This window comes from Sturnira hondurensis, unplaced genomic scaffold (assembly GCF_014824575.4).
Source record: "Sturnira hondurensis isolate 20B ecotype Veracruz unplaced genomic scaffold, ASM1482457v3 Scaffold0007401, whole genome shotgun sequence".
NCBI lineage: Eukaryota > Metazoa > Chordata > Mammalia > Chiroptera > Phyllostomidae > Sturnira > Sturnira hondurensis.
In genome coordinates this window covers 5,728,575-5,755,995 of record NW_028080032.1, presented here as the reverse complement: position 1 = coordinate 5,755,995, position 27,421 = coordinate 5,728,575, and the positions used below count along the sequence as shown (strand labels likewise).

The following is a 27,421-nucleotide window of genomic DNA, read 5'->3' as shown; positions in this document are numbered from 1 at the left end:
ATCTCTGGAAAACCTGAATGATTATCAGTCACCCTGTATGAAGTCTACCGGTCTATAAGCCCTACCCGTGACAGGAGCTTCCAGATTAGTTTTCTGATGCCTCACCCTTCAATTACGAACTCGCAGCCAAGGATCACCAGGTATTTGTGGAAATGGCAGAAAATATAGAGACCAAGATGAATGAAAACTAAGGAACTTGAAAGAAACAGAGAGCTGGAGCAGAATACATCATAAATAAAGAAATAAACAAACAAATAACGCGAAGCAGAGGAAACCACCCTAGAAACAGTACAAGACATTCAGCAGAGCAACAGAGGGAGACCCAGGTCAGCAGCTGTGAAACAGGCCTGGGAGCAGCCTGGAGCTCTCAGAGGGGAGTGAGCAGGAGGGCCGGGGAACCGAGAGACCACCCGTCATTGTGACACGGAGAAAATCGTACCGAGAGGCTCCTGGAGGGTGTGGGTATAGTTAAAGATACTTACAAAGCAAAGCAAGCAAAACTCTCTCTTAATCACAGAAACAATAGTAGTGTACACTGAAGGAAACCCTATGTTTCCTTTTAGTATGTTTAGTGGTGATCAACTTTGTATAGTTATAATAATATAAATACTGAATATTGATTTAATAAAAAATGATATAACCGTGGAGAATGGGGGAAGGCAAATGTGCATATATGAAGCCTGGGGATATCTATGTATAATGTCTAAAACTGATACATTTTCATGTGTGATTATATTAATTAGACATAAAAGATTTTAAAAAACCAGAAGGAATGGCAAGTTGAAATGTAGACTCAGAAATGGGGAGGACCACTGTTCATTGTAAGACTTTCAGCCCCATCTGACTTTTAAAAGCTATGAGCATATATTACTTGGATAAATAAAAGTAATTAGGAATTAAAATTTAAGTGCTCAGCAGTCCTTCTGTGCACACGTCACTGATAAAATTTGATGTACACTTGATTAATGTGGAACTTAGTCCAGCATACCACTCATATCCATGGCTGGCTAGCCCATTTGTTGAACCAAATCCATTTTCACTTGTACATGGAGTAATTAAGGCAGACTCTTCACTAGAAGTCGGGCTGAAGAGCTTTATCATTTCCTGCTGCGCCATGGAGATAGATTAGACTGTGACTCCTGATTGTTGAGGCCATGTGCTCATTAAAAACGGAGAGGTGCATGGGGTACGAAATTGAGCTTTTTAATTACTTTAGATTTAATGACATGTTCTTGCCATGTACTTAATCTTCAGCAAATATTTACTCTTCCTAAACTGGCAGATTTGCAATTTTTAACTGGCCATGTCAAATGAAGCATTTTCTCTTTCCCCTGACCCCAGAAAAATCTCTCATCAAAATTACAGTTTTTGAAAAATAGCAGACACATTGTCCTTTGTGGGAGAATAGCAGACACATTCTCCTTTTAACATTTCCATCCTATGATTTGGAACTGGCCCTTCTCATTCGTATGAACCTTGGCCTGTACTTGCTGATATATTTATTATTTTGGATTCAGTAAATGTTTTTTTATGATTTCTTTAAATGTTTAATTTAAATATACATTGCTTACCTACATTATATTCCTTTGCACATTTCAAATATTACAAAAGTGAATCTCATAAAATTATTTTTAATTTTTATTTATTTTTAAATTTAATCATCATTGTATTTTTTACATTACCATTTAGTCCTCTTTAACCCTTTCTCTCCCCAGCAGTCACCACACTGTTGTCTGCATCCGTGAGTCCTTTTTCCTTTTTGCTCCACCTCCCACCCCCTAACCTCTCCACCCCTACTAACTGTCATCCTGCTCGCCATCTGTGAGTCTGTCCCCATTTTTCTTGTTAGTTCAATTTGTTCATTGAGTCCACATATGAGTGAAATCATGTGGTATTTGTCTTTCTCTGACTGGCTTATTTCACTTAGCATACTATTCTTTAGGTCCATTCATATTGTTATAGAGGGTAAAATTTTCTTCTTTTTTGTGGCTGAGTAGTATTCCATTGTGTAAATGTCCCATAGTTGTTTTACCCACTCATCTATTGATGAACACTCGGGCTGCTTCCCTGTCTTGGTGATTGTCAATAACGCTGCAATGAACCATAGGGGTGCTTATGTTCTTTCAAATTAGTGTTTTGGGTTCCTTTGGATATATTCCCAGAAGTGGAATAGCTGAGTCAAAGGAAGATCCATTTTTAATTTTTTGAGGTGTCTCCATACTGCTTCCCCAGTGGCTGCACCAGTCTGCATTCCCACCAACAGTGCAAAAGCGCCCCCCTTTCTCTACATCCTGGCGAGCACTTGTTCATTGATTTATTGATGGTAGCCATTCTGACAAGTATGAGATGGTATCTCATTTTGGTTTTAATTTGCATTTCTCCGATTACTGATGTTGAGCATATTTTCATATGTCTGTCGCCATCTGTATATCCTCTTTGGAGAAGTGACTATTCAGGTCTTTGCCCATTTTTTAATTGGGTTGGGTACAGAAATGTTTTTATTCTACTGTTTGGATCATTCTTATAGAGAGATGGGTGGGTGGGTGGATGGATAGGCCTAGATAGATAGACAGACAGATAGATAGGCCAAACTACACTAAGAGTGTGTGGAAATAGAGTGTCAAATCACAAGAGGATACATAAAGATTTAGTCTCAAGCTTTCCAGTCCATAAGAGCTGTATGATGGCCAGCTTTCCAAGCGGAGGTTAAGTAACCATCATTCTAATGCATCTGACATAGTTTCCCAAACTTTTTGATGAAAGTGGAATCAGGAAGATGTTCTATTAGAAAGTCCTGAGATAACTGTAAGATACTTTTAGATATTTGTACCATGGGAGTAATGTGAGGAATTGGAGCCGGAGGTGGTTATCACAGCCTGGGTGTGGATATCTTCAGTGACTGCTTAGCGATAGGAACTTTTTCAGTCCCCACATCACCCAAAACACTTGCAAACACTTTCTAGACCAAAATAAAATGATCAAATAATGATTCCTTTTCGAATTTCGAAGATGAGAAACTATGAGATGATACTTAAAATTCTAGAGGTGATGTCAGAATTAATGAGTATAATAAATTGGAAGTTGCATTTTGTGAGCCCAAAAACTTGTTTGTGAGGACTGCAGACCTCACACCCAGGAGCTTGCCTGTGCACTGTGTTGTTATTCTCTAATATGCCTTACAAGTCTTTGGGGCATACTTCTTCAGTTTGAATTCTGGCCCTGGCACTTACTAGTGTTGCATCTTTGACTAAGTTTCTTTATCTCTGTGCCTCAGTTTCATTACCTGTGAGTTTATCAATTAGCCCACTCAGTGCCTCTGCTAACCCCCTTCTACCATGATTTCTTGTCTTGCAGAGGGTGGAAATTTCCATTTCTGGGATCTCTTATGGCTAGTGTTCTGGATGTAAGTTAGGTATGCTAATCCAATGCATTCCCATAAACCTTTGAATGTAGACCTAGATTATGTGGGAAGAGAGAAAGGGGGCATGGTATATTCGTTTTTCTCTGGTGTGTTTAATGGCAGAGGCAGCATGGCTCTGGAACGAGCAACTAACTGTAGTGACAGCTTCCCGATTGGGAAACTTCCAGACTGGAGCAGACACTTAGCAGCAGCTTCGTAATTCTTTGGGTTCTTAATAGCGATGGAGCCATTCGTCCCTTTGGCTATTCAGGTCTGCTTATTGATTTGAGTAGCAATTCCTAAACACTCAGCCTAGAGTCTGTTTCTGCAAGTCTCCCACCAATGATGTGAACTGAGTTATACTTTTTAATACTTCTCTTTCGATTTAAGTAGCCTAAGTGATTTGTGTTGGCTGCAGCTAAACACCATGAACCAGTCACCTTACTTCATAGAGTTGTCATGAGGATTAATAAGATAAGGCATTTACAGTACTTATGACACTATCTGGCGTAATTAAAAAATATATTTATAGGGCTTTTTCTGTCCTTAGTCAGCAGTATACCTAGAACCATGAACAACACAGATGTTTATTAGTTTGTTGATTTGATCATTCATTCATCACTCATCCATTAATTAAAACAAGTATTTACAAAATGTCTATTCTAATCAAGACATGTTGCCTTAGGGTAGTGGTTACCAACCGAACTGAACATTAGAACCCTCTGGAATTGTTTTTTTTTAAAACTTAATTTCTATGCCACATCCAAGACTTACTGAAGACAGGAAGTATGTGCATGTGTGTAGATATTTCTTAAACTGAGATACAAGTTTTATACAAAGTACACAAATCTTACATCTTGGTAGATTATATGTACACACCAAATTAACCACTACTTAGGTCAAGATACAGAAAACCAGAAATGTACATCAAAGATTTATTTTGTACATGGGTTTTGGGGCTTCTTTTAGGAGCTAAAGTTACAAATGCATTTGAGGTTTTGCCATTCAGAGGTCAACAAATTTAGTTATCTGGAATAACCAGTATAATTAGGTTATCTTTCTCTTTTTTTTCTTCTTCTTCATAATATCCTACAAATTCGTATTCCTTTCTGAGTTTATGCAATAAAGCTATTTCATTTATATGTGAAATAAAATGAGCTTAAAGCTTAAGGGGGGCCTTACATAACAGTAAATTCCAAAATATGAATAAGGTAGTACATGTTACCAATAATAACTTTGTGAGTAATAATCTTTGACTGTTTTTATCTTCTTATGATTGGCATGGTTTATTTGCTGAAGAGAGTTCCACTATCTTATTAAAACTAAGCCAAATAGCTTCTTTGTATGATCTCTTGAAAGAGAGTGAATATCATAAAAAATTATTATTTTCTCTCTTCTTCCAAAAGAGTGTTTGGAGACGATATCTCGGTCTGTGGGCCATCGGCTGCGCAGTTAGTATTGCAACCCTGAGGCCACCAGAGCAGCAGGAGGGACTTGAGTTAGGAAGATAAAGTTGGCAATTATTTGAAAAGTAAATAGAAATAGTTGATAACAGAGAGAGAATATGTCATCTGCAAAACATTAAGAGAATATGCATGTTTTATAAAACCAACTAGGGCAACTTTGATTTTGAATGACTTTGTATAATTGGCTTATTGCATGAAACTTTCAGAAGCAAAACAGCGTGAACATGAGCTATACTTTTAAGATGATCACATGTGATTTGGGATCAAAGTCTAATATTGGGATGCTCTCTCAAGATATCTTATTAGTAGCAAATTAAGCCAACTCATGTCATCAAAGGGCTAGAAAACATGAAAATTCTATGTAGCTCATCCCTCTGTCTTCAGGCAGAATCTCCATAAATCAACAAGGTGAGTGAATGTTGTCCATTTTAAGCACTCTTAGAGGATGAGCTTTGGATGTGAAGGAAATCTGGCCATGGCATTTATCCCTTTGCTGATGCGGCCGGCTAAGAGACCGATATGTTCATTTCCTCACCATTTCCTTCACGGCCCTCGGCTGGCCGTTTTCAGTCAACTCTGCAGATATTATTCCACCGCCTTCTTGCTTACAGCACTGCTATTGAGGTGGCAGGTAACTTAGCCATCATTCATTTCTAGGTCATTTATATTTTCTTAGTGGGTGGTTTTCGGATTTTTATTTTTTGCTTTTGGTAGTCTGCAGTTTTATCTTGTGCCTGGCCGTACAGTTCGTTTGATTTATCCTGCTTTTAAAACATTGTGACTGCTAAATTTGAGAGTCCCAGCTTTCATCATCAGTTCTAGGAAGTCCTTACCCATTATTTCATTGTGCTTTGCTTTCCCCTATTCTTTCTGCTGTCGCTCTCTGCAATTCCAGCTGATGCATAGTAGGCTGTCTGGCTTTGACTTGCATCTTATTTCTGTGCTGTTTTCTCCACCTCTGTCTCTCTGTGCTAAATTCTGAATAATATCTTTAAAGTTGACTTCTATTTTGAATTTTTCCCCAGTGATATCTAATCTTGTTTTACCCAACTATTATTATAATTTTTCACTTTTCTAGTTACTTTTCTTTTTCTAATTTGCCTGTTCATCTTTTGTAGTCTCTTATTCATACTTAAAGTTTCTATCCCCTACTGTATTGTTTAACATATCAAGCACATCTGTCTTGTCTTCTGTGTCTATTAACTACAATATTTAATGTCCTGTTCTGGGGCTGGCTCTGTTTTGTTTTTTCACTCACAATGAAGGTGTCTTGCTTCAGAGTGTACTTTGTGAGTATTGCTTTTATTGAGAGCTCACATCCAATGGAACTTTATGTGCAGGGTTGCTGTTGAGGTTTGAGTTGACAGTGTACTTCTCTAAAGAGGATTTGCACTTGGTTTCTCTAATCATGGGAGGGCACATCAATCTGGAACTGTGTTAAAATAAATACCTGGCTTTGAGGTTTTGGGATCACAACTGAGGCCACAAACATATGTAACATGTGGCTTATGGTTAAATCTTAGGCAAGACATTTCTGTGTTTCTCTTCATGCAGAGCCGAAGCCAAGACAAACAAATTTTTTTCCTGTGAACCTTTGCAAGGCACCCATATTTTTCTGTTCCATTGTTTCGCAGAGGGTGCACTTCAGGGCTCCCAGCTCTGAGCACTTGTCTCCTGTTGGGCACCTCATCCTACCAGGACCCTCGACCATGTGTCCTGACTCCTGTGTGGCCATTGAAGCCCGTATGCTAGGTCTAGATTCACTTACCTCTTGGAATGCCTGCTCTCATTTTGCTTTTGGTCTTTAGGGATTTTATTTACATTATTCCAGCTCAGTCATGGATTTTAATTTTTTTTCAAATATTTTACCCAGCATTTTTAGATATTTGGTAATGGGGAGGCTTTTCATAATATCCTGCACACCATATTCATCTGTCAAAAATATGTAACTATCTCTGCAATCCTACCAGAAGTATCCTAATAAAGGTGGAAGTTCAATTCCACATTTGCGCCCACTTCGAGCCTTTAAGAATCCCTGGTAGAAACACTTTCAAAACAGGTGCATCCTACACCCCTAATGTCCTGTGTTTGCTGTCATCCAGGCAGCCCCAGTTTCCGTGTCTCTGCTGGTTAGAAGCCTTTTCTGCATAGGTCGTGTGATATCATTGCTATTTTAAATTTTGTTTGTGGACTCTTCCATTTTCTCTGAGTTTTCCATGTTCTCTGAAGATTTTGGCCCAGGAGAGAAAGCTGAAAGCTTTGCCCTTTTTCAGATTCAACTGTAAATGGGGGAAGAGAGGGAGAGGGAAGGAGATTGAAAGTTCTGTCCTGTAGCTGTTCTCATTGTATTTCCAGTCTCACCTTACCTGTTTAACTCAGCACCTCAATCTGATTCAGCCAGCAGTCACTCTGTGAACCCTAGATCTTTTCTGCCTAATTTCCCAGTCCTCTTTTTAATGCAGCCTGTTACTCCTTCTTCAATATGTTTACTCACCTAAACTTTCCCTGAAGCTGTTTCCTTGATTTATAGTTTCCATCAACTTCCAAAAACCACCACCACCACCATCAGGCTCCCTGGAGACTGAGTCATTCCACTCCCTCCTACACTCTGGTGCTGGTAGCCCCTGGGGACGTGTTGTGGGGGACGGCTGCAGGGCTCCGCAGCCTGGGCTCCTGTGTTTGACACTCCCACACACGGAGGCACCTGCTGTTTCCACCCACTCTGGGATCATGTTTGCTTTGCAGAGCGTACACTTGGGAGCTCTCTGTAGTCGTAGTCCTGCTGCTGCTGCTGTGAGATGGGTAATGTGCACTGTGACTCAGTGCATCCACTCTGGTGCCAGGATGGGGTAGTAGCTATTGGTAAAAAAGATGTTCCTTCTAGTCGGGAATGAGTGCTTGTTCGTCCAGACTTCACTTATGATATGCGTTGTATGGTGGACCTAGAGGAGCATTTACAATCCACTTTTTAAAACCCCAGATGTGAAATGAGCAAGACCTTTATACTTACACGTAACAACTCTGCTGCCCATACTACTCTTGTCACTAATTATAAGGTAGCTTTTATTTATTGAGCACTTACAATGTGCTAGGCTTTATGCTAATAGATCATTTAATTCTAACAACAGGCCTATGAAGTAGGAGCTGTTATTCCCATTTACAGGTGAGGACACGGAGATTCAGAGATGTTGAGTAACTTGCCCGAGGTCAAATAGCCAGTAAACAGCTGGCCCAGCTAGGACTCAAACCCCAGCCTTGTAAATGCAAAGCTGACACTCACAAGCATTTCATCTATCAGGACAGAAGCATTGAGCTTTCTGATCGACAGCTGTGAGCCTTTTTACAAAGGCCAGAACTGAAATCCGTGTTAGGTCTGTCCTTTAAGGTAACAAAATTGGAAGTATATGCACCTTGGAACCAGGCTGTCTGCCATGGCACAGAACTGGTTTCGGAACTCCTCTGTGAGAACTGCTTTTGGAACCAACTCGTGAAACATAAGAAGGGCAATTTCCTTTTGGAGAGAAGCCTTGATTTTATATGTGTGTGTATAATAGTTATATACACATATATATTTCTTTCTTAAAAATTATTTTTATTTTCAATCACAATTGACATACAGTGATTTTATCATTGTTAGATGTACAGCGTAGTGGTTAGACATTCATGTTCCAAACCTTGCTTTTTGCCCATGCCATGTTATCCTGCCTGGCCACGTACATTATTTACCAGGTTTTACTCCTGATGCCTCGTGACAGTTTCCAAAAAGGTAATTCTGCCCCTGAGCATGGAGACTGCCTCCAATGAGGATGCCCAGAAGAGGGACACTTCCAGAGGGAATAAAGATGCTTCCTAAGAATCCAGCATGCTCTCAGCAGTGGCCACTGTTTTAAAATAAGAGTCTCCCTCCCACCGGCCCCCACCCACAATACTTGGAAGAGGGAGCACTTAGCTCTATGTTTACATTCTGGGGTCTTGGCTTACAATTCAGTCTGTTACTTCATAGACGCACTTAACGTCAAGTTGATGTGGAGTGAAATCTATGTATACAAACATGCATCTAACAAAGATTCTATTGTGTGTAGAAAAATGTCAGACTGTCCTTGTCTGTCCCCATCTCAGAAAGTCTCACTGCTGAGGTCAGCACTGCAACAGGCTCTGTTCCGACAGGGGTTCTGTTCCATTCCTCTTTAAATCTTAAAATTAAGAATTATTGACTTGTAGATGTGGCCAGATTGTGAGTAGGCCCCCATTCCTCTCCGAGGAAACAGGATGAGGTTTCTGCTCTCCCAGCAGAGAATGACCTCCCTGCTATCTGTCTCCAGCAACACTCCAAGTTGCAGTTTTAAATAGCTTATCTTTTCTTATAGTGAAGGTTAAGGTTAAAGTTGCAAGCATCATCTTAATTAGCTGCTCACATTTAACTTAACTCTGCTGAAGTAAACAGCCTATCCAAAAAAAAAAAAATTAGCAATGTCGCCATAGCAACCTCCATCTGAATCATTTGCTTTTCCCCTCTATTCACAAGTGTTCCTTACTGTCTAGGCTAGGATATGACACAAATCTGCCGAGACCGCCTATGTAAAGTGAAACGTAAAAAACCGTTTGGGGGCAACATTTTAAATGATTGCTTCAAGGGTTAGGGTGAAGCCCCTAATTCCAAGTGGCTGCTGAAGGAGACTGTCTCTTGGACCCCCTTGTCTGACAGGCTTGCCTCATTGTCTCCTCTTAGGGCTCGGTGGGGTCAGGGGGATCGTAGTAGTTCTTGTTCCAGCTCTAGCTATAAGGTTCTGGTCCAGAAAGGGAGTTGAACCAGATAATTCCTGATGGCTTTCCTAGCTGTGGAAGGGCCCGCTTTTGATCCTTTAACTGGTTGCTGCTTAAAGTGCAAACCTAAGCTGTTTTAAATTCACCTCAGGCTCAGCCTCAATCTCATAGAAAAGAAAAGGGTTGTTAAGCAATTTTAGGATCTAAGCCCGTGGTTCCTAAACCGATTATCGGAATCTTGTGGGGAGGCTCTGAACTCCCCTTCCTGGTTCCTCGGGGCCAACCTGCAAATCTTTCACTGGTCCTAATTATAGCAGATGAGAGCCAGATGAAGATCATTTTAATTAAGAAAACTAGCCTTGGCTGGTGTGGCTTAGTGGATTGCGCACCTGTCTGAGACCCTAAAGGTCACCAGTTTGCTTCCCAGTCTGGACACATGCCTGGGTTGCAGTCTAGGTCCCCAGTTGGGGGCCTGCGGGAGGCAACCAATCAGTGTCTCTCCTCTTTCTCCCTCCTTTCCCCTCTCTCCAAAAATAAATAAATAAAATCTTTTAAAAAATAACAGCCTGCCTTGGCTGGTGTAGCTCAGTGAATTGAGCACGGGCCTGTGAAGCAAAGGGTCGATTCGATTCCTAGTCAGGGCACATGCCTGGCTTGCAGGCCAGGTCCCCAGTAGGGAGCAAATGAGAGGCAACCACACATTGATGTTTCTCTGGGGAGAGAAACATCTCTTTCCCCTTCCCTTCTCCTCTCTCTAAAAATAAATAAATAAATAGGGTTCAGAGACTTCTGTTTGATTCTGGGTTACAGACAAGGAGACTGCAAAGCTAAAGAACCACCTTAAAAAAATAACAGCCTATTAAAAAAAGAAATAAAATCAGTGAGATTAGCCTTTTCCAGTTCTATTGCCGGTCCCTTCATCAAGTGACTCTGCAGACTTGGCCTTTGTCTCAGTCCTCACATCTGGATGTGACCCAGGTGTTTTCCCGCCCCTGGACTTGGCGTGGTACGTAACTTTTTTACCAAATGGAGTAGAAACACAGTATCACATTTTGGAAGTGATAAGCTGACACTATGCGGGTTTTTGCTTGAGAAGATTTGCCATTAAAACAAAACAAATTTTGAGGCTTCTCAAGAAGACTGTTTTTCACTTCACTCTTGCATTCTTTTTAAATCCCCTTCAGACTAAGATGAAGCGAGAAGTCAGACATAGCTATTATTTTCTTTGTAATTCATTTCATAGGCCATTAAAGAGAGAAAAGAGACAAAACTCAATAGAAAAATGGTAAAGAATATGAGTAGCGCCTGGCTGGTGTAGCTCAGTGGTTGAGTGCAGACTGCAAACCAAGGGTTGCTGGTTCAATTCCCAGTCAGGGCACACGCCTGGGTTGCAGGCCAGGTCCCCAGTGGGGGCCATGTGAAAGGCAACCACACATTGTTATTTCTCTCTCTCTTTCTCCCTCCCTTCCCCTCTCTAAAAATAAATAAATAAAAATTTAAAAAAAGAATATGAGTGGCCCTGGCTGGTGTAGCTTAGTAGGTTGAGCTCAGGCCTGGGAACCAAAGGGTCACCAGTTGGATTCCCAGTCAGGACACGTGTCTGGGTTGCAGGCCAGGTCCCAAGTAGCAGGCAACCACAAGTTCATGTTTCTCTTCCTTTCTTTCTCCTTTCCCCTCTCTCCAAAAAGAAATAAAATCTTTTTTTTTTTTAGATTTTATTTATTTATTTATTTATCTTTAGAGAGGAAGGAGAGAGGGAGAGAAACATCAGTGTATGGTTGCCTTTCGTGGGTCCCCTGCTTGGGAGCTGGCCTGCAGGGAACTGGTCTGCAACCCAGGCATGTGCCCTGACTGGGAATCGAACCGCGATCCTCTGGTTTGCAGGCCCGCACTCAATCCACTGAGCTACACCAGCCAGGGCTCAAGAAATAAAATCTTAAAAAAAAAAGAATATGAGTAGACAGGTCATAGTGTAGGAAACCCAAATGGCCAATAAGTAAGTACGTGAAAAGCAGCTTGGACATCCAAGTAACCAGGGAAATGAGAGCCCAGATAAGAAGATACTATTTGAAACGTCTGACAGAATCAGAGTTCGATAAAATGGTGGAGAAACAGGAAAATCTAGCAAGAGAATGATGAAAAAATCATGCAGTATGTTCCTATATTAGAATACTATAAGGCAGATTCATATATTTCAACAATGGTTAGAAGTAAGGTTTCGTAATGTTGAGTGAAAAAAGCAAAACTTGTATACTGAAATTAAAGTTGCAACAACCACCACACACAAAGTAACACTATTGCTTATGGAGACACATATATGAAAGGTATCAAAATGGGCTGGAAAGAATAAATTTATATGTATAAGTGGTCAACTTTGATTGAAATGTTTCATTCTTTTTTAAAAATGTTTATTTATTTATTTTTAGAGAGAGGGGAAGGGAGGGAGAAAGAGAGGGAGAGAAACATCAATGTGAGGTTGCCTCCCGCTCACCCCCGCACTGGGGACCTAGCCTGCAAGCCAGGCCCGTGCCCTAACTGGGAATCGAACCAGCGACCCTTTGCTTCTCAGTCTGGTGCTCAATCCACTGCTACACCAGCCAGGGCGAACTGTTTTATTCTTTAACAAGAAAAAAGCAAATATGATATCTTTATTGCTGGCTTGAACTGTTATAAGCTTGGATATTACAATTCCCTGTAAATTTCAGAACATTTTAATTTCCTAGGGAAAATATAATATGCCAAGGTAAAAGTAAGAGCGTTTATAATCACACAGTGCAGATCGGCTTGGGCACCTGATTATAGGGCTGTTCCCCAATCACACATACCTGTTTTTTTCCAGCATTCATTTTCTTTCTCAGCAGGTGCACTTTCGAGGGCCCTGTCCTCTGCCCATTGCAACTGTTAGTCATTAGGATGGAGGTGGCAGCATATGCCACCTCCCCTGGGGGTGAGTCATTCAGTTTTAGCTTCAGATGTAAACAAGGACAGACGGAGACTACAGTTTCAAAAGCACCTGACCAGACCTTACATCCTTTTGAAGTGTTAATTTGGATTAAATATCTTGATATCACTCCTTCCCTCTCTCCCCCTTTGTAAATATGTGGATTTTGTCCTTTAAAGCAACAAAATGTATAAAGCAGCAGGGTTACCATCAGGCAAAAGGAGGCTTAAGCTTATTTGAGTCTTTTTTTGTCATTATTTTTATGGTTTTAATAAAATAAACAAGGAGTTTTAACATTGCATTGTGGGTGTTATTATGTAGTAGGGGAAGGAGGTAGCCAGATAAAACCAGAAAGAGGAATCAAGGGAGTTGCTAATGGGATGGAATGAGTAGAGGCTCTTTCATTGCAGGGCAGAAACCAAAAGTTTCTTGGACATCGAGGGGTAGGAGAAATACCATCGTATGTAAAAGAGAGGAAGAGAAAGGAGGATTGTCTGGGAGTACAGTACAACAAATCTGTGGAAGTTTCAGCAAAACACAAATAAACAAAAGGCTGCAGACACCTTGTTTAAACCTCAGACTGGGGTTATTTTTGGCATTAAAACTAAGCCTTCTGCTGGCTGGTGTGGCTCAGTGGGTTGAGTGCCGGCCTGTGAACCAAAGGGTTGCCAGTTCGATTCCTAGTTGGGGCACATGCCTGGGTTGTGGGCTAGGTCCCCAGTGGGGGGTGCTTCAGTGGCAACCTCATACTGATGTTTCTCTCCTTTCTTTCCCCCTGCTTTCTCCTCTCTAAAAATAATTTTTTAAAAATCTTTCTTTAAAAAAACTAAGCCTTCTGGACTCGGGGCTATGGAGTTGGAAGTTCTCCCTGTTGATCCAGGTGTATCTACCCTGCCCCTACGTCATCAGATTACGTATATAATGTAATCATGATACACATGTACACATAATGAAGCCTGCAACCCAGAGCCCTTATGAGAGTGAAAGAGGATGCTATTAATTATTTTTTAGAGAATTTTATAAGAGTTTTTGAGCCAAATGGATAACGCTCTGAGAAGCCAGATCTCAATGCTCCCCGGTACTGTTAATACTTAACTGGGACAATAAGCATAAACCCGGGCTGTTCTTGGCAAACCTCTCAGTCACTCTAGTGCATACTAGTCACCCTAGTGATAGTGGACATTTACAGTAAGGAATAACGAAAGCTGGAAATTACCAGAAGGGTTTGCCTGGCTTCTCTGTGAGACACCCAAGCCCCCCACTGCCTAACCCAGCCTTTCCTCTCTTGTAAGAATTCTCAGCCCCTGGACTGCCTCCCTGCCTTCCCCACTGATGTAGCTTTCCCTCTCTGCTTCAGCCGTCCGGGGATGACTCATCTTGCCAGTCCCAGCATTACCCGCCATCCCAGCTTTACTCGACTTTTGCCTCCTAGACCTTGGCCATCTTGGATAGTAGATGGTTTATAATTTAGTCTGAAGGTAGAGACAACTGGGCCACATTAGAAGGCTGGTCCTTGCTCCCTTGCAGGAGTGGTGCCCAGGGGCAGCGGACAAGGGCAGGACAACACAGCATTGACCAGTAGGTATGGAGAGCTCATGCTTCTCTAACCTGTGCCGGCACCTCAGTATAGCAAATCTTTATCCTAGTTGCCTTTTGAATGCCATTTGATCCCCAGGACTTCACCACAAATCTTCAGGAAGACAACTGTGGAGCCAAAGCTTTCTTAAATCACAATTGTAAAGAATGTCTAGACCAGCTGCAGTCCAGTAGAAATATGTGAGCCTCATTTAAAGCTTCTGGTATTTAAAAACATAAACTATTAATAATTTTAGTAATATGTTTATTTAACTGATATATCCAACATTTATCATTTCAACCTGTAGTCATTATTTTAAAATTATTAGTGAGATATATATATTATTTTTTCGTAAAAAGTCTTGGCAATCTGGTGTAATTTTACACCTCTGTCTTCACTCAGACTAACTACTGTTCAAGTGCTCAACAGCAACATGTGGCTAGTGGCTTCTGCATGAACAGTGCAGATGTGGGTGGAGGCTTGTTCCTCAGGTCACCTTTCTTTGTACCGTGTGCAACTCCTTGCTCTTTATTGCTATCATAAAGTTTTTTCAAGTGTCCTTAAAAAAACCTTCAAGGCTTGTCAGTCTTTAGGAATATCCCTGAGTAGTATGGGTGTTGAGAATTGATATGCATTTAGCTACTAATACTTTAGTTTCTTACATGTCTCATTCAAAAGCATATTAATATTGATTTCATTCACTCATTTACGTATTCCATGAATGTACTCAATGCATGGGACTATGGATTTATTAAATGTACAATAGGAGGTCTTCATCTATTACAGATTTATTATGCCTTTGAAATGAAACTCATCAATAAAACAGGCATCAAAATTTTAAGAATATATCCAGCATGTTCTAGGCACTGTTTTAGACCCGGGGGGTATAACAGGTAATAAGAGAGGCAAAAATCCTTGAGTAGAAGATGGATAATAAACAAACAAATCATATATATTATTAGATGCTGCTAGTTTTATAAAGAAACATAAGTCAGACAAGAGAGATAGGGACAGCCAGGGCTTTAGGAGAGTGAGGAAAATGTAATTTAAAGTAGTATGCTCAGGGAAGCTGTGGTAGATTGAATTATTATTCACTATTATTCTCTGCTTCTCCCTCTACGAGAATTTTTCAAAGAATTTTTCTCATTCTCTGAAATCAGGCTAGGCCATATGATTTAATGTCGGCCAGTGATGTGTGAAGATAGTGACAGAGTTTTCTCAGTCACTGCCTGCTTCACCATGCTCTTTCCCCTGTTTTGGTCACTAAGCAATTCTGAGACCATGGCTGCCCCATCAGCCTGGGTTCCAGGGTAAGAACAAGAATGATACAGATCTACTCATAGTATAACATGGAGCTGGAGATGGGAGAACAATCTTTGTTTTTTTTATGCCCCTGAGATTTGGGGCTTGCTTGTTATGTAGCATAACCTATCCCATTCTGACAGATACAGAAGGTTTTACTGAGAAGGTAACATCTAAGCAGAAACCTGAAGGAAATGAGGGAACCAGTCACGAAGACTAGAGAACATGTGGAGAAAGCATGTTCCACTCAGAGAAACAGCAAGTGCAAAGGTTCCAAAGAGGGAGCTTGGTTGATGCATTCAAGGATCAGAAAGAAGCCGGATCTTTCGAGGCAATGATGCAGAGGTGTGAGCATCGGTCAGACTTTCACGTCGCCAATAGGGCTAGAAATAGAGCTTGATCTTGTTCACTCTTATGGAGTGGGAAAAAGCAGGAGTGAGGGAAATAGATGAAGGAAAAGTGAGATGTGGAGCAGGAAGATACTGACTAGGAGAGCAAGACCCCCAGATCCATTGGCCAGAGCCCCTTGTAGGCTAAAAATGGTAGTGTCACCCATGTAGAGAAGGTGTGAGGCCTCTGAAGTCTCACTGCTGTCATAAAGGAGAGGAGTCATTGCAGCCAAAGAGTGCTAATGTGACCATTGATAATCAGGACGTCTCCCTCCAATTCACCTTGTTGTTCTCATGCCCATGAGTTTTTCTTAGAGCCGCAGAGAGCCCAGACAGACTCCAGCAGACAAGCTAAGGCAGTAGGATGTGTCTGTAAGTGTGCTGGGCAGTGCCCAGAGGAAGGGGCAGCTTCCCCTCTGAGCCTCATAGAAGGAGACTATACAAGCCACATATCCCTTAAATCCTGACAATTCTCCATATTTTTAAATTAAGTCATAGATTTCTTTCAACTCTGTACAACCTTGAAACCACAGATTCTTCCAATTAACAGTTGTTAGTAAAAGAAATTGGACAAATAAAGCAGAGTGGGCAGTGATTGATGCTAATGCAAGGAGGAGACAGAATTCTAAATATCAAATCCATTTAGAGGAAACTTGTTAAAGTTGAAAGCTACAGTGTTTCACAGAGATAAAATCCTGCCATGCATTTATCAACCACAGAAGTGGCCATGGAAATTCTCTGGAAGAAACCCCCATTAAACATCTGGGTTTTCAAACGCTAATGGCATCTTGCACAGAACACAACCACGAATCTCAAATGCTCCATGCTAATTGACCGTCTCAGATGACTGAACTCAAATTAGCATCTATAACTCCTAAAGATAGAAGAGTAGGTTTATAAGAATCTCAAATAGCTGTATGTTTTCTCTCTTCTGTCAAAAGAAAAGTTAGCAAACAGATGCTCTGGGAGATGGTGACCTTGCAGTAACACTGCAAAAGCAGCCTCGGGAAGCCCCGCCCTCCTCTTCTAGTCATTTGTTTAATGCCTCAAGAGGCTGTATTCACCATGGAAAGCCTATTGAAGTAAAAAAGGAGATTCCATCCAATTTAAATAATGCCAAGATTAGGACTGATACTTGGGCCCTTTGCATAGGGTAAAAAAAAAATGACCTCAGAGTGTGAGAAGGGAGGAATGCATAGTGCAAATGGGTGCCAGCAAGAAGCCCTTTTGTGCAAGGGGGAGCTCAGGGCAAATCAGTGTATCACCATTCATTGGGATTCAGCACTCACTTCCCACTCCCTCCAGAATCCATCCTTTGAGCCAGAGTTCCTGAGAGAGTGAGGGACACTACTGGAATTTGGGGGAAGGATGATTCTTTGTTGTATCTACATAGTTCTGTGATTTTCAACTTTTGTCATCTCGTGACACACACAAAGTAATTACTAAAATTCTGTGGCACACCAAAAAATATATTTTTTTTGCCTTTTGCCAGTCTGACAAAAAATAGATAAAATTTTGATTCATTCACACCGGGTGGCTATTGTTGTGCTAGCTATGTTGCCATTTTTTTTTATTTGATAACCTAGGGGAAAAGACATCAGTGCCCCTGGGTAAATAATTGGATTGCATGCTTTAAAAATTCTTGCAACACATTGGCTGAAAAGTGCTATTCTGCATTGCAGAATGTTTACATCCTTGACCCTAGCCACTAAATGCAAGTAGCCTTTCCAATCACTGAAACAAATACATCCCCAGAGTTTCCCTAGAGTAGATATTACAGTCCCAAGCTGAGAGCCCCACAAGTCTGGGCTCTATTAAGAGGTAGAAGAAGGTGGGGCTTGAATATACCTGTGAGGATGCACCACTGAGCAGGAGCTGAGCGACTTATCAAAGATCCATCCTTCTGTCCACATTTAGGTGCATCAGGAAAAAAGAAGCAATTAGCTTCATTTGCTGGTGAAGAGACAGTGATGTCCAAAATGCCACACCAGCCACATGATTAAAGAGATGGCTTTGTAGTTGTTCATAAAGCAAATTTTAAAAGGAAATCAAAGACTGAAATGAACTGGAGGCAGTGTTCAAAAGAAATGACGAATGACTCAGCCCATATTGTCATTGCTCTTTGGAAAGGGGAAGAGGGAAGATTCTTTGAAGATGAGTTGCGGTCTGCTTGACATTTGCATGAAAAAGTACAGAAGACAGGCTAATTTTCTGGCTTCTTTTGGACACTGAATTTAGAACACCTAATTTCAAATATTAAATATAGATATGAAACTCAAATGGAAACTTAAAATCCTGCACATCAGAATTATTGATCAGGTACTTAATAAGTACATGCTATGCTGCTTGGAATGTCCTGTGTAAATGGTTGCCTTGGGTGGGCAGGTTCTGAAAATCTTCAACTTTCCCATTGTTACTGCTGAGCGTCTCCCTTGTCTCTTCATTCTTCCCATGACCTGGCTCAGGCCTGACTGCCCCAGGACCCCAGCATGTGTGGGGAAGAAGGTGGGAGGGGACCCCTCATTCTGCCAGTGCAAGACCCCTTTTCTTCTCCCTTTGGCTCTCTAACAGCAGTGCCTTTTGTTAGGCAAGAACTATTTGCCAAGGCCTGAGCTAAGGCTTTTTGGTTTAAGTTTTTAGGATTATTCCTGCAGAGGCTTGTTTTAATTTCTTTCTTGAAATGATTTCAAATTCATAGAAAACCTGCAAGTATAATACAAATAACTTCTTTTTCATGAATTGAGAGTAAGTTGCCAACCTGATGCCCACCACCCTTGATTTTCCTACAAGCAAGGACACCCTTCTACATAAGCCCCATTGCAACCATCAAAATCAGGACATTAACAATGATGACATTACTGCCATCTAATCTCCAGCCCCCATTCAGGTGGCCCCCCCAAAACGTTCTTTATAGCAAGAGATGCAGTTGAAAATCATGTGTTGCATTTACTTGTCATGTCTCTTTAATCTAGTTCGGTCATGAACAGTTGCTCAGTGTTTCCCCGGTTTTCATGTCCTTGGTACTTGTGAAAAGTACAGGCCATTTTATAGAATGTCACTCAACTTGGTTTTGTCTGACACTTTCTTTTAGTTGGGTTCAGTCCTTTGGCAGGACTATTAGAGACGAGATGATGGGTCTTCCTGTTGCGTCTGGTCAGGTGGCACCTGATTCTGTTTTATCCCATTACGGTGTGGCTCACCTAGATCACGTGATTGAGGTATTTGCCAGGCTTCTTCACTATCAAAGTTACTCTTTTTACCCTTTGCAACTAATAAGTATTTTATGGGGAAGTACTCTGAGACTTGGAAATATCCTGTTCTTCATCAAGCTGTCTTAATAAATGGTTTCTGATCTGTTGCTCTCGTTATTTATTTTGATGCTGAAGTTGTTCCAGATTTGGCCGGGAGAAACCCTTTTGATCTAGCCTCTAACCCTCCCCGCCGCCCCACATGCTGCCATCATTCTGTGAGCATCTTACAACAGTAAGATGTTCCAGGCTCATCTTGCACTTTTCTGTCCCAGCTTCAAGGTGGAATATGTGCTTTGCTGTTGGGCTAATTGTGGGCTGAATCAGTGAATGCTTGTCCGTGCGTGCATCTGTGTGTATCTCACAGAACATGTGTCCACATTCTTTTTGGATGCTCTAATGCTTTGGATCCTTTACTCTCCTGTTCCCTAGGTGACCATAGAAATTCTAGAAGATAGATCATTTGTAGATGAAAAAACAAAAACTCAGAAAGGTGGTCTGGCTCATTTAAGGAGACGTCTCTAGCTGGTAGCAAAGCTAGAGTCAAACTCCCAGTTTCAGCTCCTTTCTAAAACTCCAACCGCTGAATCACACAACTTTCTTCATTATTAGCAAGTGCAAATACTTTTATTATGACTACTAATTGAGTTACAGGGGTGTGTAGCATTAAAGCTAGTAATTAATTGCAGCTTATATAAGGGCAAAACAAGGAACGTACACTATTTTGATTTAAACTATAAAAGATTAAGGCCTAAAACTGATGGCTATATAAGGAATCTAGCAACTTATATAAATTATTTATATAAAATCTTTTCTAGAACACAATGATAAGGAAGTTCTTTGTTTCAAAGACTTAAGAGATTCCTATGTTAAAAATTAGGGCGCCCAGAGAGGTACAGAAAATGAGATCAAGAACTAGAATTTGGCCCTGGCTGGGTGGTTGAGTGGTTGAGTGCCGATCTGCAAATCAAAGGGCTGCTGGTTGGATTCCCAGTTTAGGGCACATGCCTGGGTTGCAGCCAGATTGCCCACAGGGAGTGCACTAGAGGCAAGGACACATTGATGTTTCTCTTCCTCTCTTTCTCCCTTTCCTTCTCTAAAAAATAAAATAAATAAAATGTTTTAAAAAAAGAACTAGGATTTGGCTCCAATTCTGGTCTCTTACTGTGTATTATTAAATCACTTAGTTTATTTGTTACCCTTCAAAAGCACAAAGGTGGTGATTTTAATTTAGAGATAAAGAGTTTACAGGATTATTGCAGGGAGCGGAGAAAAAATATCTGAGCTGTGTCAATGCCCAGAACTGTCTGCATTAGGGGTCTCTGCTGTGTTTGTACAATAGATCCCTTTGGCATCTGGTGAAGGGTATCAACCCTTTTGCAGAATAAAGTTTTTAACTGTATGAAGTAAAATATCTAGGATTACCAAGGGGAAAAATTGAAATGTATTTTTTTAAATACTTTAAGAACCACTGTGTGATATTATAACGAATGTATGTTGTTTAAACTAACACTTAAATAATCAGATCTAGTGTCAGGACTAAGAAGTTTGGTAATTTCATAGTAGTTGTCTTAGTGTACTTGGGCTGCCATAACAAAATACCATACACTGGATGGCTTAAACAAAAGAAGTTTATTTTCTCACAATACTGGAGGCTGGCACTCCAAGATCAGGCTGCCAGCACGGTCAGGTTCTGGGGAGGACTCTCGTCCTGGTTTGCAGAAGGCTGCCTTGCTGTGTCCTCACATGGCCTTTCCTGGTTCCTGAACAAGGAGAGAGGGGGAAGAGAGAGAGAGTCCTCACCAGAGGAGAGGTAGCTTCCTCTCCTTACAAGGCCGTCCATCTTATCAGATTGAGGCCCCACTGTTATCACCTCATTTAGTAAATTCCTAAAAGTCCCATCTCTTTTAAGGATTAGGGCTTTCACATGAATTTTGGAGAAACACGGTTCAGTCCATAGCATAGTGATGGGCATAAATGATATTTCAAAACGTCTTCAATAAACGATAATGTGATTTGAAAATAGCTGTGGTCTGCTGCTGAGAAAGTCACAGGTATTGCTGCTAATGGGTTTACTGCCACATTCATCACGGGAGGAAATGCTTGATTTTAGGTAGAGGTTAGTAAAAATAAAGATATAAAATGTTTCCCGTCCAAGTTCACAGCTACCCTGAACTTCTTTACAAGGACCCTAGTTTAAGAACCCTTGAAACATGCAAGTAAGATGTTCTTGTTTGGGGTCAACAAGGGATATAACCCCTTGTTATGGATGGTGGAACAGATTCTGAAATCATCTGATTCTGCCCATTGCCTATTACTCAAGAGCAGTAAGTGTGTTGAGTTAAAAAAAGACATTATCTGCTCTTGGCTGGCTTTCTGATATTTCTGAATATGTGTTTGATTATTGGGACATGTTTGTCTTGCAGACACCAGTAACCTAAATACTATCCAAAATGATTCTTGGACCTCTGAGAACTTCTGGCTTGACCCCTCTGCGAAAGGCCAACCAGAGACCAATGCAGAGGATGATGAGCTTCGGAAATCTCTGGATAGATTCTATGAACTGTTTGGCCATCCACAGCCAGCCTCTAGAAATCCACTCTCCGCATCTGTCTGCCAGTGCCTGTCTCAGAAAATCAGTGAACTGAAGGGCCAGGAGAATCAAAAGTATGCCCTCCGCAGTTTTCAAATGGCCCGGGTCATTCTCAACCGGGATGGCTGCTCAGTGTTACAGAGGCATTCCAGGGACGCCCGCTTCTACCCACTGGATGAAGAAAGTGTGTCGCTGGAGGACGAAAAGCCAACCCCGGGACTTTCCAAAGATATTATTCATTTCCTCTTACAGCAGAATGTGATGAAAGACCTATGACTGGTGCCTGGTGGTGAGAGCAGGCCGTGTGGATGGGGGACAGCCCTGTGGCGATGCTGTTAGTGTACCACCCACATCCCCTCAGGTCTCTCTGGCTCAGTTCTGTGTGGCCAGCCCCAGCCAAGTGCTCTGCAGTCAACACCTGGCATCTGTGACCACATATTGGAGGCTGTTCAGCCCATAGAAAGAGCCATCAGTGTCTGGGAATTTTCTAGCCCCTGTGGCCACACCCCTGCCTACCATTCCCCTTGGCCAGAGGCCAATGACTGGTTTGGGAGTCCAAAAGCCCAACTTCCTTGTCTCAACAAAGGAAATGCTCTGAGGCATTACTGACTTTCCAGAGCTTTGCCCTGAATTAGGTTGTCCTCCTACTCCCTAGGAGCTTTTTCTTAATCTTGTCTTGTATCTTAGTCTTGTATCTGAATTCTCGACTTGGAGTCTACCTTGGAGAGAACCTGACATAAGAGAACAGGCTTCCATCAGATGAATTTTTTGAAGGGAATAAGCTCTGTGGTATCAAGTACAAGAATTATACCACGTTGTAAAACTGCAGCCATGGATCGTATGTCCCAGAATAATACAAAGATTTAAATGCATTTCCAAAACAGTGCATCCCATGTTAGCCATATCCTTGCCTCTCCAAATCCAGAAATGCCTATTTTATAAGACTAACTGGAAATAGAAGGAAATTTGGACCTTCTAAAATAACAGCTAAGATTCCCAAATTAAAGAAAGAAATAAAAGAAAGTCTCTTGTCTCTACCCATTAAAGTATACATAAACTCAATCACAACAGGTTAGGCGGAGTTTCAGATGTACAACATTAGTGATTAGACATGTATGCACATTCTGAAGTGATCCCCCAGTAAGTTTGGAAACTATCTGACATCAGACAATATTATTGACTATATTCCTTGTGGCTATAATTTGCCAGTGCAGGCTTGTGCTGGCAGTTGCTCTGCTCCCTGGCCGTGTCCTGAATGCCCACTGGAGACTCAGTTGGTAGATGACATCACCTGGCACCATACTCCCTGAAACTGTTATTGGAAGCCTCACACTAATCCCTACCTTGAGAGTTCTCCAAACAAACTGCATTGTCAGAAAAGGGTTATATCCCTTGTTTTGGGGGGGAACAACAAGAGAAAGAAGCTGGCAACATGGAACAACTCAATTTGGAGAAACTTTAGGTAAAATCTAATTGGCATAAGACCCCTCCTAGGCTTTCCAGAAACTAGATGATACAAGTAGATCAGTTTAAACGTGTACATTCTGAGTGAATGTGCCCTCATAGACAGGACTCTTGGGGACTCTTGGATGGAGAGAGGAACCTTTTAAAGGTCAGGAATTACCTACTAAGGCTTCCAATTCTGGGAAGAGCAGACGTAAGAAACAGTTCCACATTGAAGTGCAGAGGCACCACTGGAAAGGAACCTAAATAGTAGGAAACAGGAAATGAATAGACCTCTGAGAGACACTTGAGAAGTAAACCTCCAGATTTCCCTCTGACCAGCAATCTTTCTCCATGGGCCTCGCCTGTTCATCTGGCCCCCAAACAGTCGTGAACGCAGTGGAGCTTATAATTGAAAATCTACAGATTGAATTTTAATGTCAGTAGTTTTATTGGTTTTTAATGTGAAGCAAATTAATAGATGCCCTTGAAAGAATGCTGTAGTTCTTAGTATTATGCAGTCACTGAAATATTGGATATTAGTTTCCATGGCTACCAACAGAAAGAAACTGGATTATTATATACTGTTTTTAAAGGACAAAAGACACAAGCTATTTAAATCTCCATGTCTGGAAGCAGCAGCTTCTATTTGGCAGTGACATTTTAGTATCAATAATTTTGTAAACTTTGTTAACATCAGTGCTTTGGGCTCTGAGCTGGTCCTTAGGCTCTGAAAGCAGAGAATTTCCAAGCCTAAAAGCCACAATAACCTGATGGGAAAAAAAGAGTGTGGTGTGTTCTTGTTTGTATCTGAGTAAGTGCTTATGACAGGTCAGTACAAGACATTTGACTCCCTGCAATCTCGTGCTTAATCAGATATTCCTGGGATCAGGATGGCATTTTCCATTTATCTCTGTTTACCTTTAATAAAGACTAAGGGGTAAGGATATTGAGGCTCTGCCTTTGGCATTATTGTGTAATTCTGCCCTACAGATCAGCTCACTGACATTTTATTGTCCTATAAAGGTTCTACTGGCCTATAATACCACATGTGGCCCGATCAGAGGTCTTGGGAGGATGGATTTGTTTGCAGTAACATTGGAACTCCAGAGAAGAGAACTGCTACCTTGGTTTAATTTTGCATAACTGGTATTCACTTCATCAGTCTATTTTTTTTTTGCATGACCTATGTAAGGGCACGTGTAATACATCTTATTAGCACAAAACAATACTGTGGTACTTTGAAAACTTTAAAGCTTACTTTGAAAACTTTTTAGTGGATTGTAATAATCATGCAGATAAGTGTCTATAAGTAAACATCTTGATGATTTTCGCAAAATGAACCCACCTGTACAAGCAGCAGATATGAGCAGTCAGCCCAGGCAGCCCCCTTCTGAGTGGAGATTTTCATCTGGAAACCTGATGACGCGGGTTTGCTCAGACTAATGTTTCTCAGACTGCTGGTTGTACACAAAATAACTTATATGGGCAAACACTGTTTACTTTCATTGTGGTGTGTTCAGTTTAATATATCATAAAAATACACTATGTCTTACATAGGATAAACCTAATGTACAAGGTCTGTCTGAAAAAAGTCCAGCCATTGTTAATATAACACGTATGGTTTGTGCAACATTGATGTATCCTGGCTCCCAAGGAGAGTGGACAAGAATGCACATTCATGAACAATGACAACTTCTCTGTATTAGTCAGTGGGGGTGGTTGATCTGAGTGAGCATGTGTATTGTGTGGTTATCACATTCAAAGTGACTGAGCGAGTAGAGCAGTGAATCTACATTGAATTTTGTGTTAAGCTTGAAGATTCCTCCACAGAAACTATTTGGGTGATTCAGAAGGCCAAAGCCATGGGCAGCTGTTGATTGGCAGCTTCATCACAACAATGCATCTGCTTATGCAGCACTCCTTGTGCGGAGTGTTTTGGTGAAACATCACATCACACAGGTGACTCATCCCAGATTTGGTGCCCCGTGACTTCTGGCTTTCCCCCAAACTGCAATCACCTTTGAAAGGGAAGAGATTTCAGGCTGTTGATGAGATTAGGAAAATGTAATGGGGCAGTTGATGGCGATTGGGAAAACTGTGAGGTCCCAGGGTGCCTATTTTGAAATGTACTGAAGCATCATTGTCCTGTGTACAATGTTTCCTGTATCTTGTATCTTCTTCAATAAATGCTTCTATTTTTCATGTTACATGGCTGCATACCTTCTGGAAAGACCTCTTAAATTTTTATCAAGTGTTCTGCATGTTTGACATTTTTCACAAATGTTGAAGAATTACATGTCTATGTAGGAGAAGTTTTTTAAAAACATTTTATTTATTTATTTTTAGAGAGAGGGGATGAGAAGGAGATAAAGAGGGAGAGAAACATCAGTGTGTGGTTGCCTCTCATGTTTCCCCCACTGGGGACCTGATCTGCAACCCAGGCATGTTGCCTGACCGGGAATCAAACCGGTGACCCTTTGCTTCACAGGCCCGCACTCAATCCACTGAGCTATACCAGCCAGGGCTATGCAAGAGAAGTTTTAAGTGCATTAAATATCTACCCACATACAGACTTATAAGTTGGAGTTTTAAATTACCACAGACTTTCCTAACACAATTTCTTTTATTATTAGAAAACATACTTGAATATGAAAGATAACTTTATTGTCTCTTAAGTGGTAGAATTAATTAAACAATCAACAGATCATTAATGAATACTTACAAATTGCCCTGGATGATATGTATATGAGTACAAATAAAACCCGTATACCCACCACTTAGATTTTGTCATTAACACTACTTATTTTTCTCTTGTCTATCCATTGATCCACCAATTAATCAATCTTATCTGTTAATGTATTTCAAAGCAAGTCCCATGTATATTTTTAACTAACTTCTTGGGCATTATTGAACTTGTATGGTGAGTTGTGAGTGGTGTAGTGTTAATTGTGTGCTGACATTGGTCCATAACTGATTGGAAGTTAAATAAGAGTCCTTTGCTTCTGATAACTTAACAAGCAATGATTTAGCACACACACAAAATGAAGGGGCGGGGCGGAATGATGAAAAAGAATAGTAGAAAGTTGATGGCTATTGAAGCTGGGTGATGGGCAGGTATCACAATTCTCTACTTTTATCAAAGTTTTAAAATATACATGCTGAGAAAGAAATTGGAAATCTATTTGAAAAAATAGTGAAAGAAAACTTCCCTGATTTGATGTAGGAAATAGACATGCAAGTCCAGGAAGCACAGAGTCCCAAACAAGATGGATGCAAAGAGGCCCACTCTAAGACACATTATAACTAAAATGCCAAATGTAAAGGACAAAGAGAGAATCTTAAAAGCTGCAAGAGAAAAGCAGTTAGTTACCTACAGGGGAGCCTCCATAATATTGTCAGCTGATTTCTCAAAAGAAACTTTGCAGACTAGAAGGCATTGGCAAGAAATATTCAAAGTCACGAAAAGCAGGGACCTACAGCCAAGATTGCTCTACCCAGCAAAGCTATCATTTAGAATCAAAGGTCAGGTGAACAGCTTCCCAGACAAGAAAAAACTAAAAGAGTTCATCATCACCAAACCATTATTAAATGAAATGTTTAAGGGATTTATGTAAGAAAAAGATAAAAACTATGAGCATTAAAATGGCAATAAATATGTATTAATCAACAGTTGAATCTAAAGAACAAACTAAGCAAATAAGAACAGAGACAATCATGGATATGGAGAACATTTTGATATTTGCCGGATGGGAAAGGGTTGTGGGGGAATGGGTGAAGAGGTGAGGGGATTAAAAAGTGCAAATACAAATAAGTAATCACAAAATATCCATGGGAATGTAAAGTGCAGTGTAGGAAAGAGAGTAGCCAAAGAACTTAGATGCATGACACATGGCCATGAACAATGGTGTGGGGATTGCCTGAGGGAGTAGGGGGTCAAAGGGAGAAAAATTGGGACAACTGTAATAGCATAATTGATAAGATATACTTTAAAAATTGTATTAACCAAAAAAACTATATCCTTCGGTTTATCAAGTTAAAAAAACCTCAGCCTGTCAATAGAGATATTTTCAGTATATACCTTTTCAGTGCATATATTTATATCTGTACAGTATATATATCTGTGTTTTTCAAATAATATAGAAATGACACATAGAAACACAGTTCATACAGAGATTTTATGTAATGGTTCAAGTAAAACTATTTTACAGAAGAAGTCTTAGGTAAACAAACAAAGTAATTTGCTGGATCATGAGCTTGGTGAGCTTTTATTATGTAATAAATTCTGATTATATAATA

At 40.7% G+C, this 27,421-nt stretch overlaps 1 protein-coding gene across 2 annotated transcripts; it reads left to right on the top strand.

Annotated features, from left to right (window-relative positions):
• Window positions 1-2,706: 2,706 nt before the first annotated feature.
• On the top strand, window positions 2,707-24,301 carry SHLD1 (shieldin complex subunit 1). 2 transcript variants are annotated; one of them, XR_005067309.1, is made up of 2 exons: window positions 2,707-3,403; window positions 21,513-21,598. XR_005067309.1 is itself a non-coding variant. In XM_037051689.1 (2 exons), the coding sequence occupies exons 1-2, from the start codon at window positions 18,328-18,330 to the stop codon at window positions 21,953-21,955; spliced, it is 459 nt and encodes a 152-aa protein (XP_036907584.1). In that variant the 5' UTR covers window positions 18,212-18,327; the 3' UTR covers window positions 21,956-24,301. The 2 variants fall into 2 exon arrangements, 1 of the variants encoding a protein (XP_036907584.1); XM_037051689.1 differs by lacking the exon at window positions 2,707-3,403 and adding an exon at window positions 18,212-18,343 and having other exon boundaries at window positions 21,513-24,301.
• The last annotated feature ends 3,120 nt before the right edge of the window (window positions 24,302-27,421 follow it).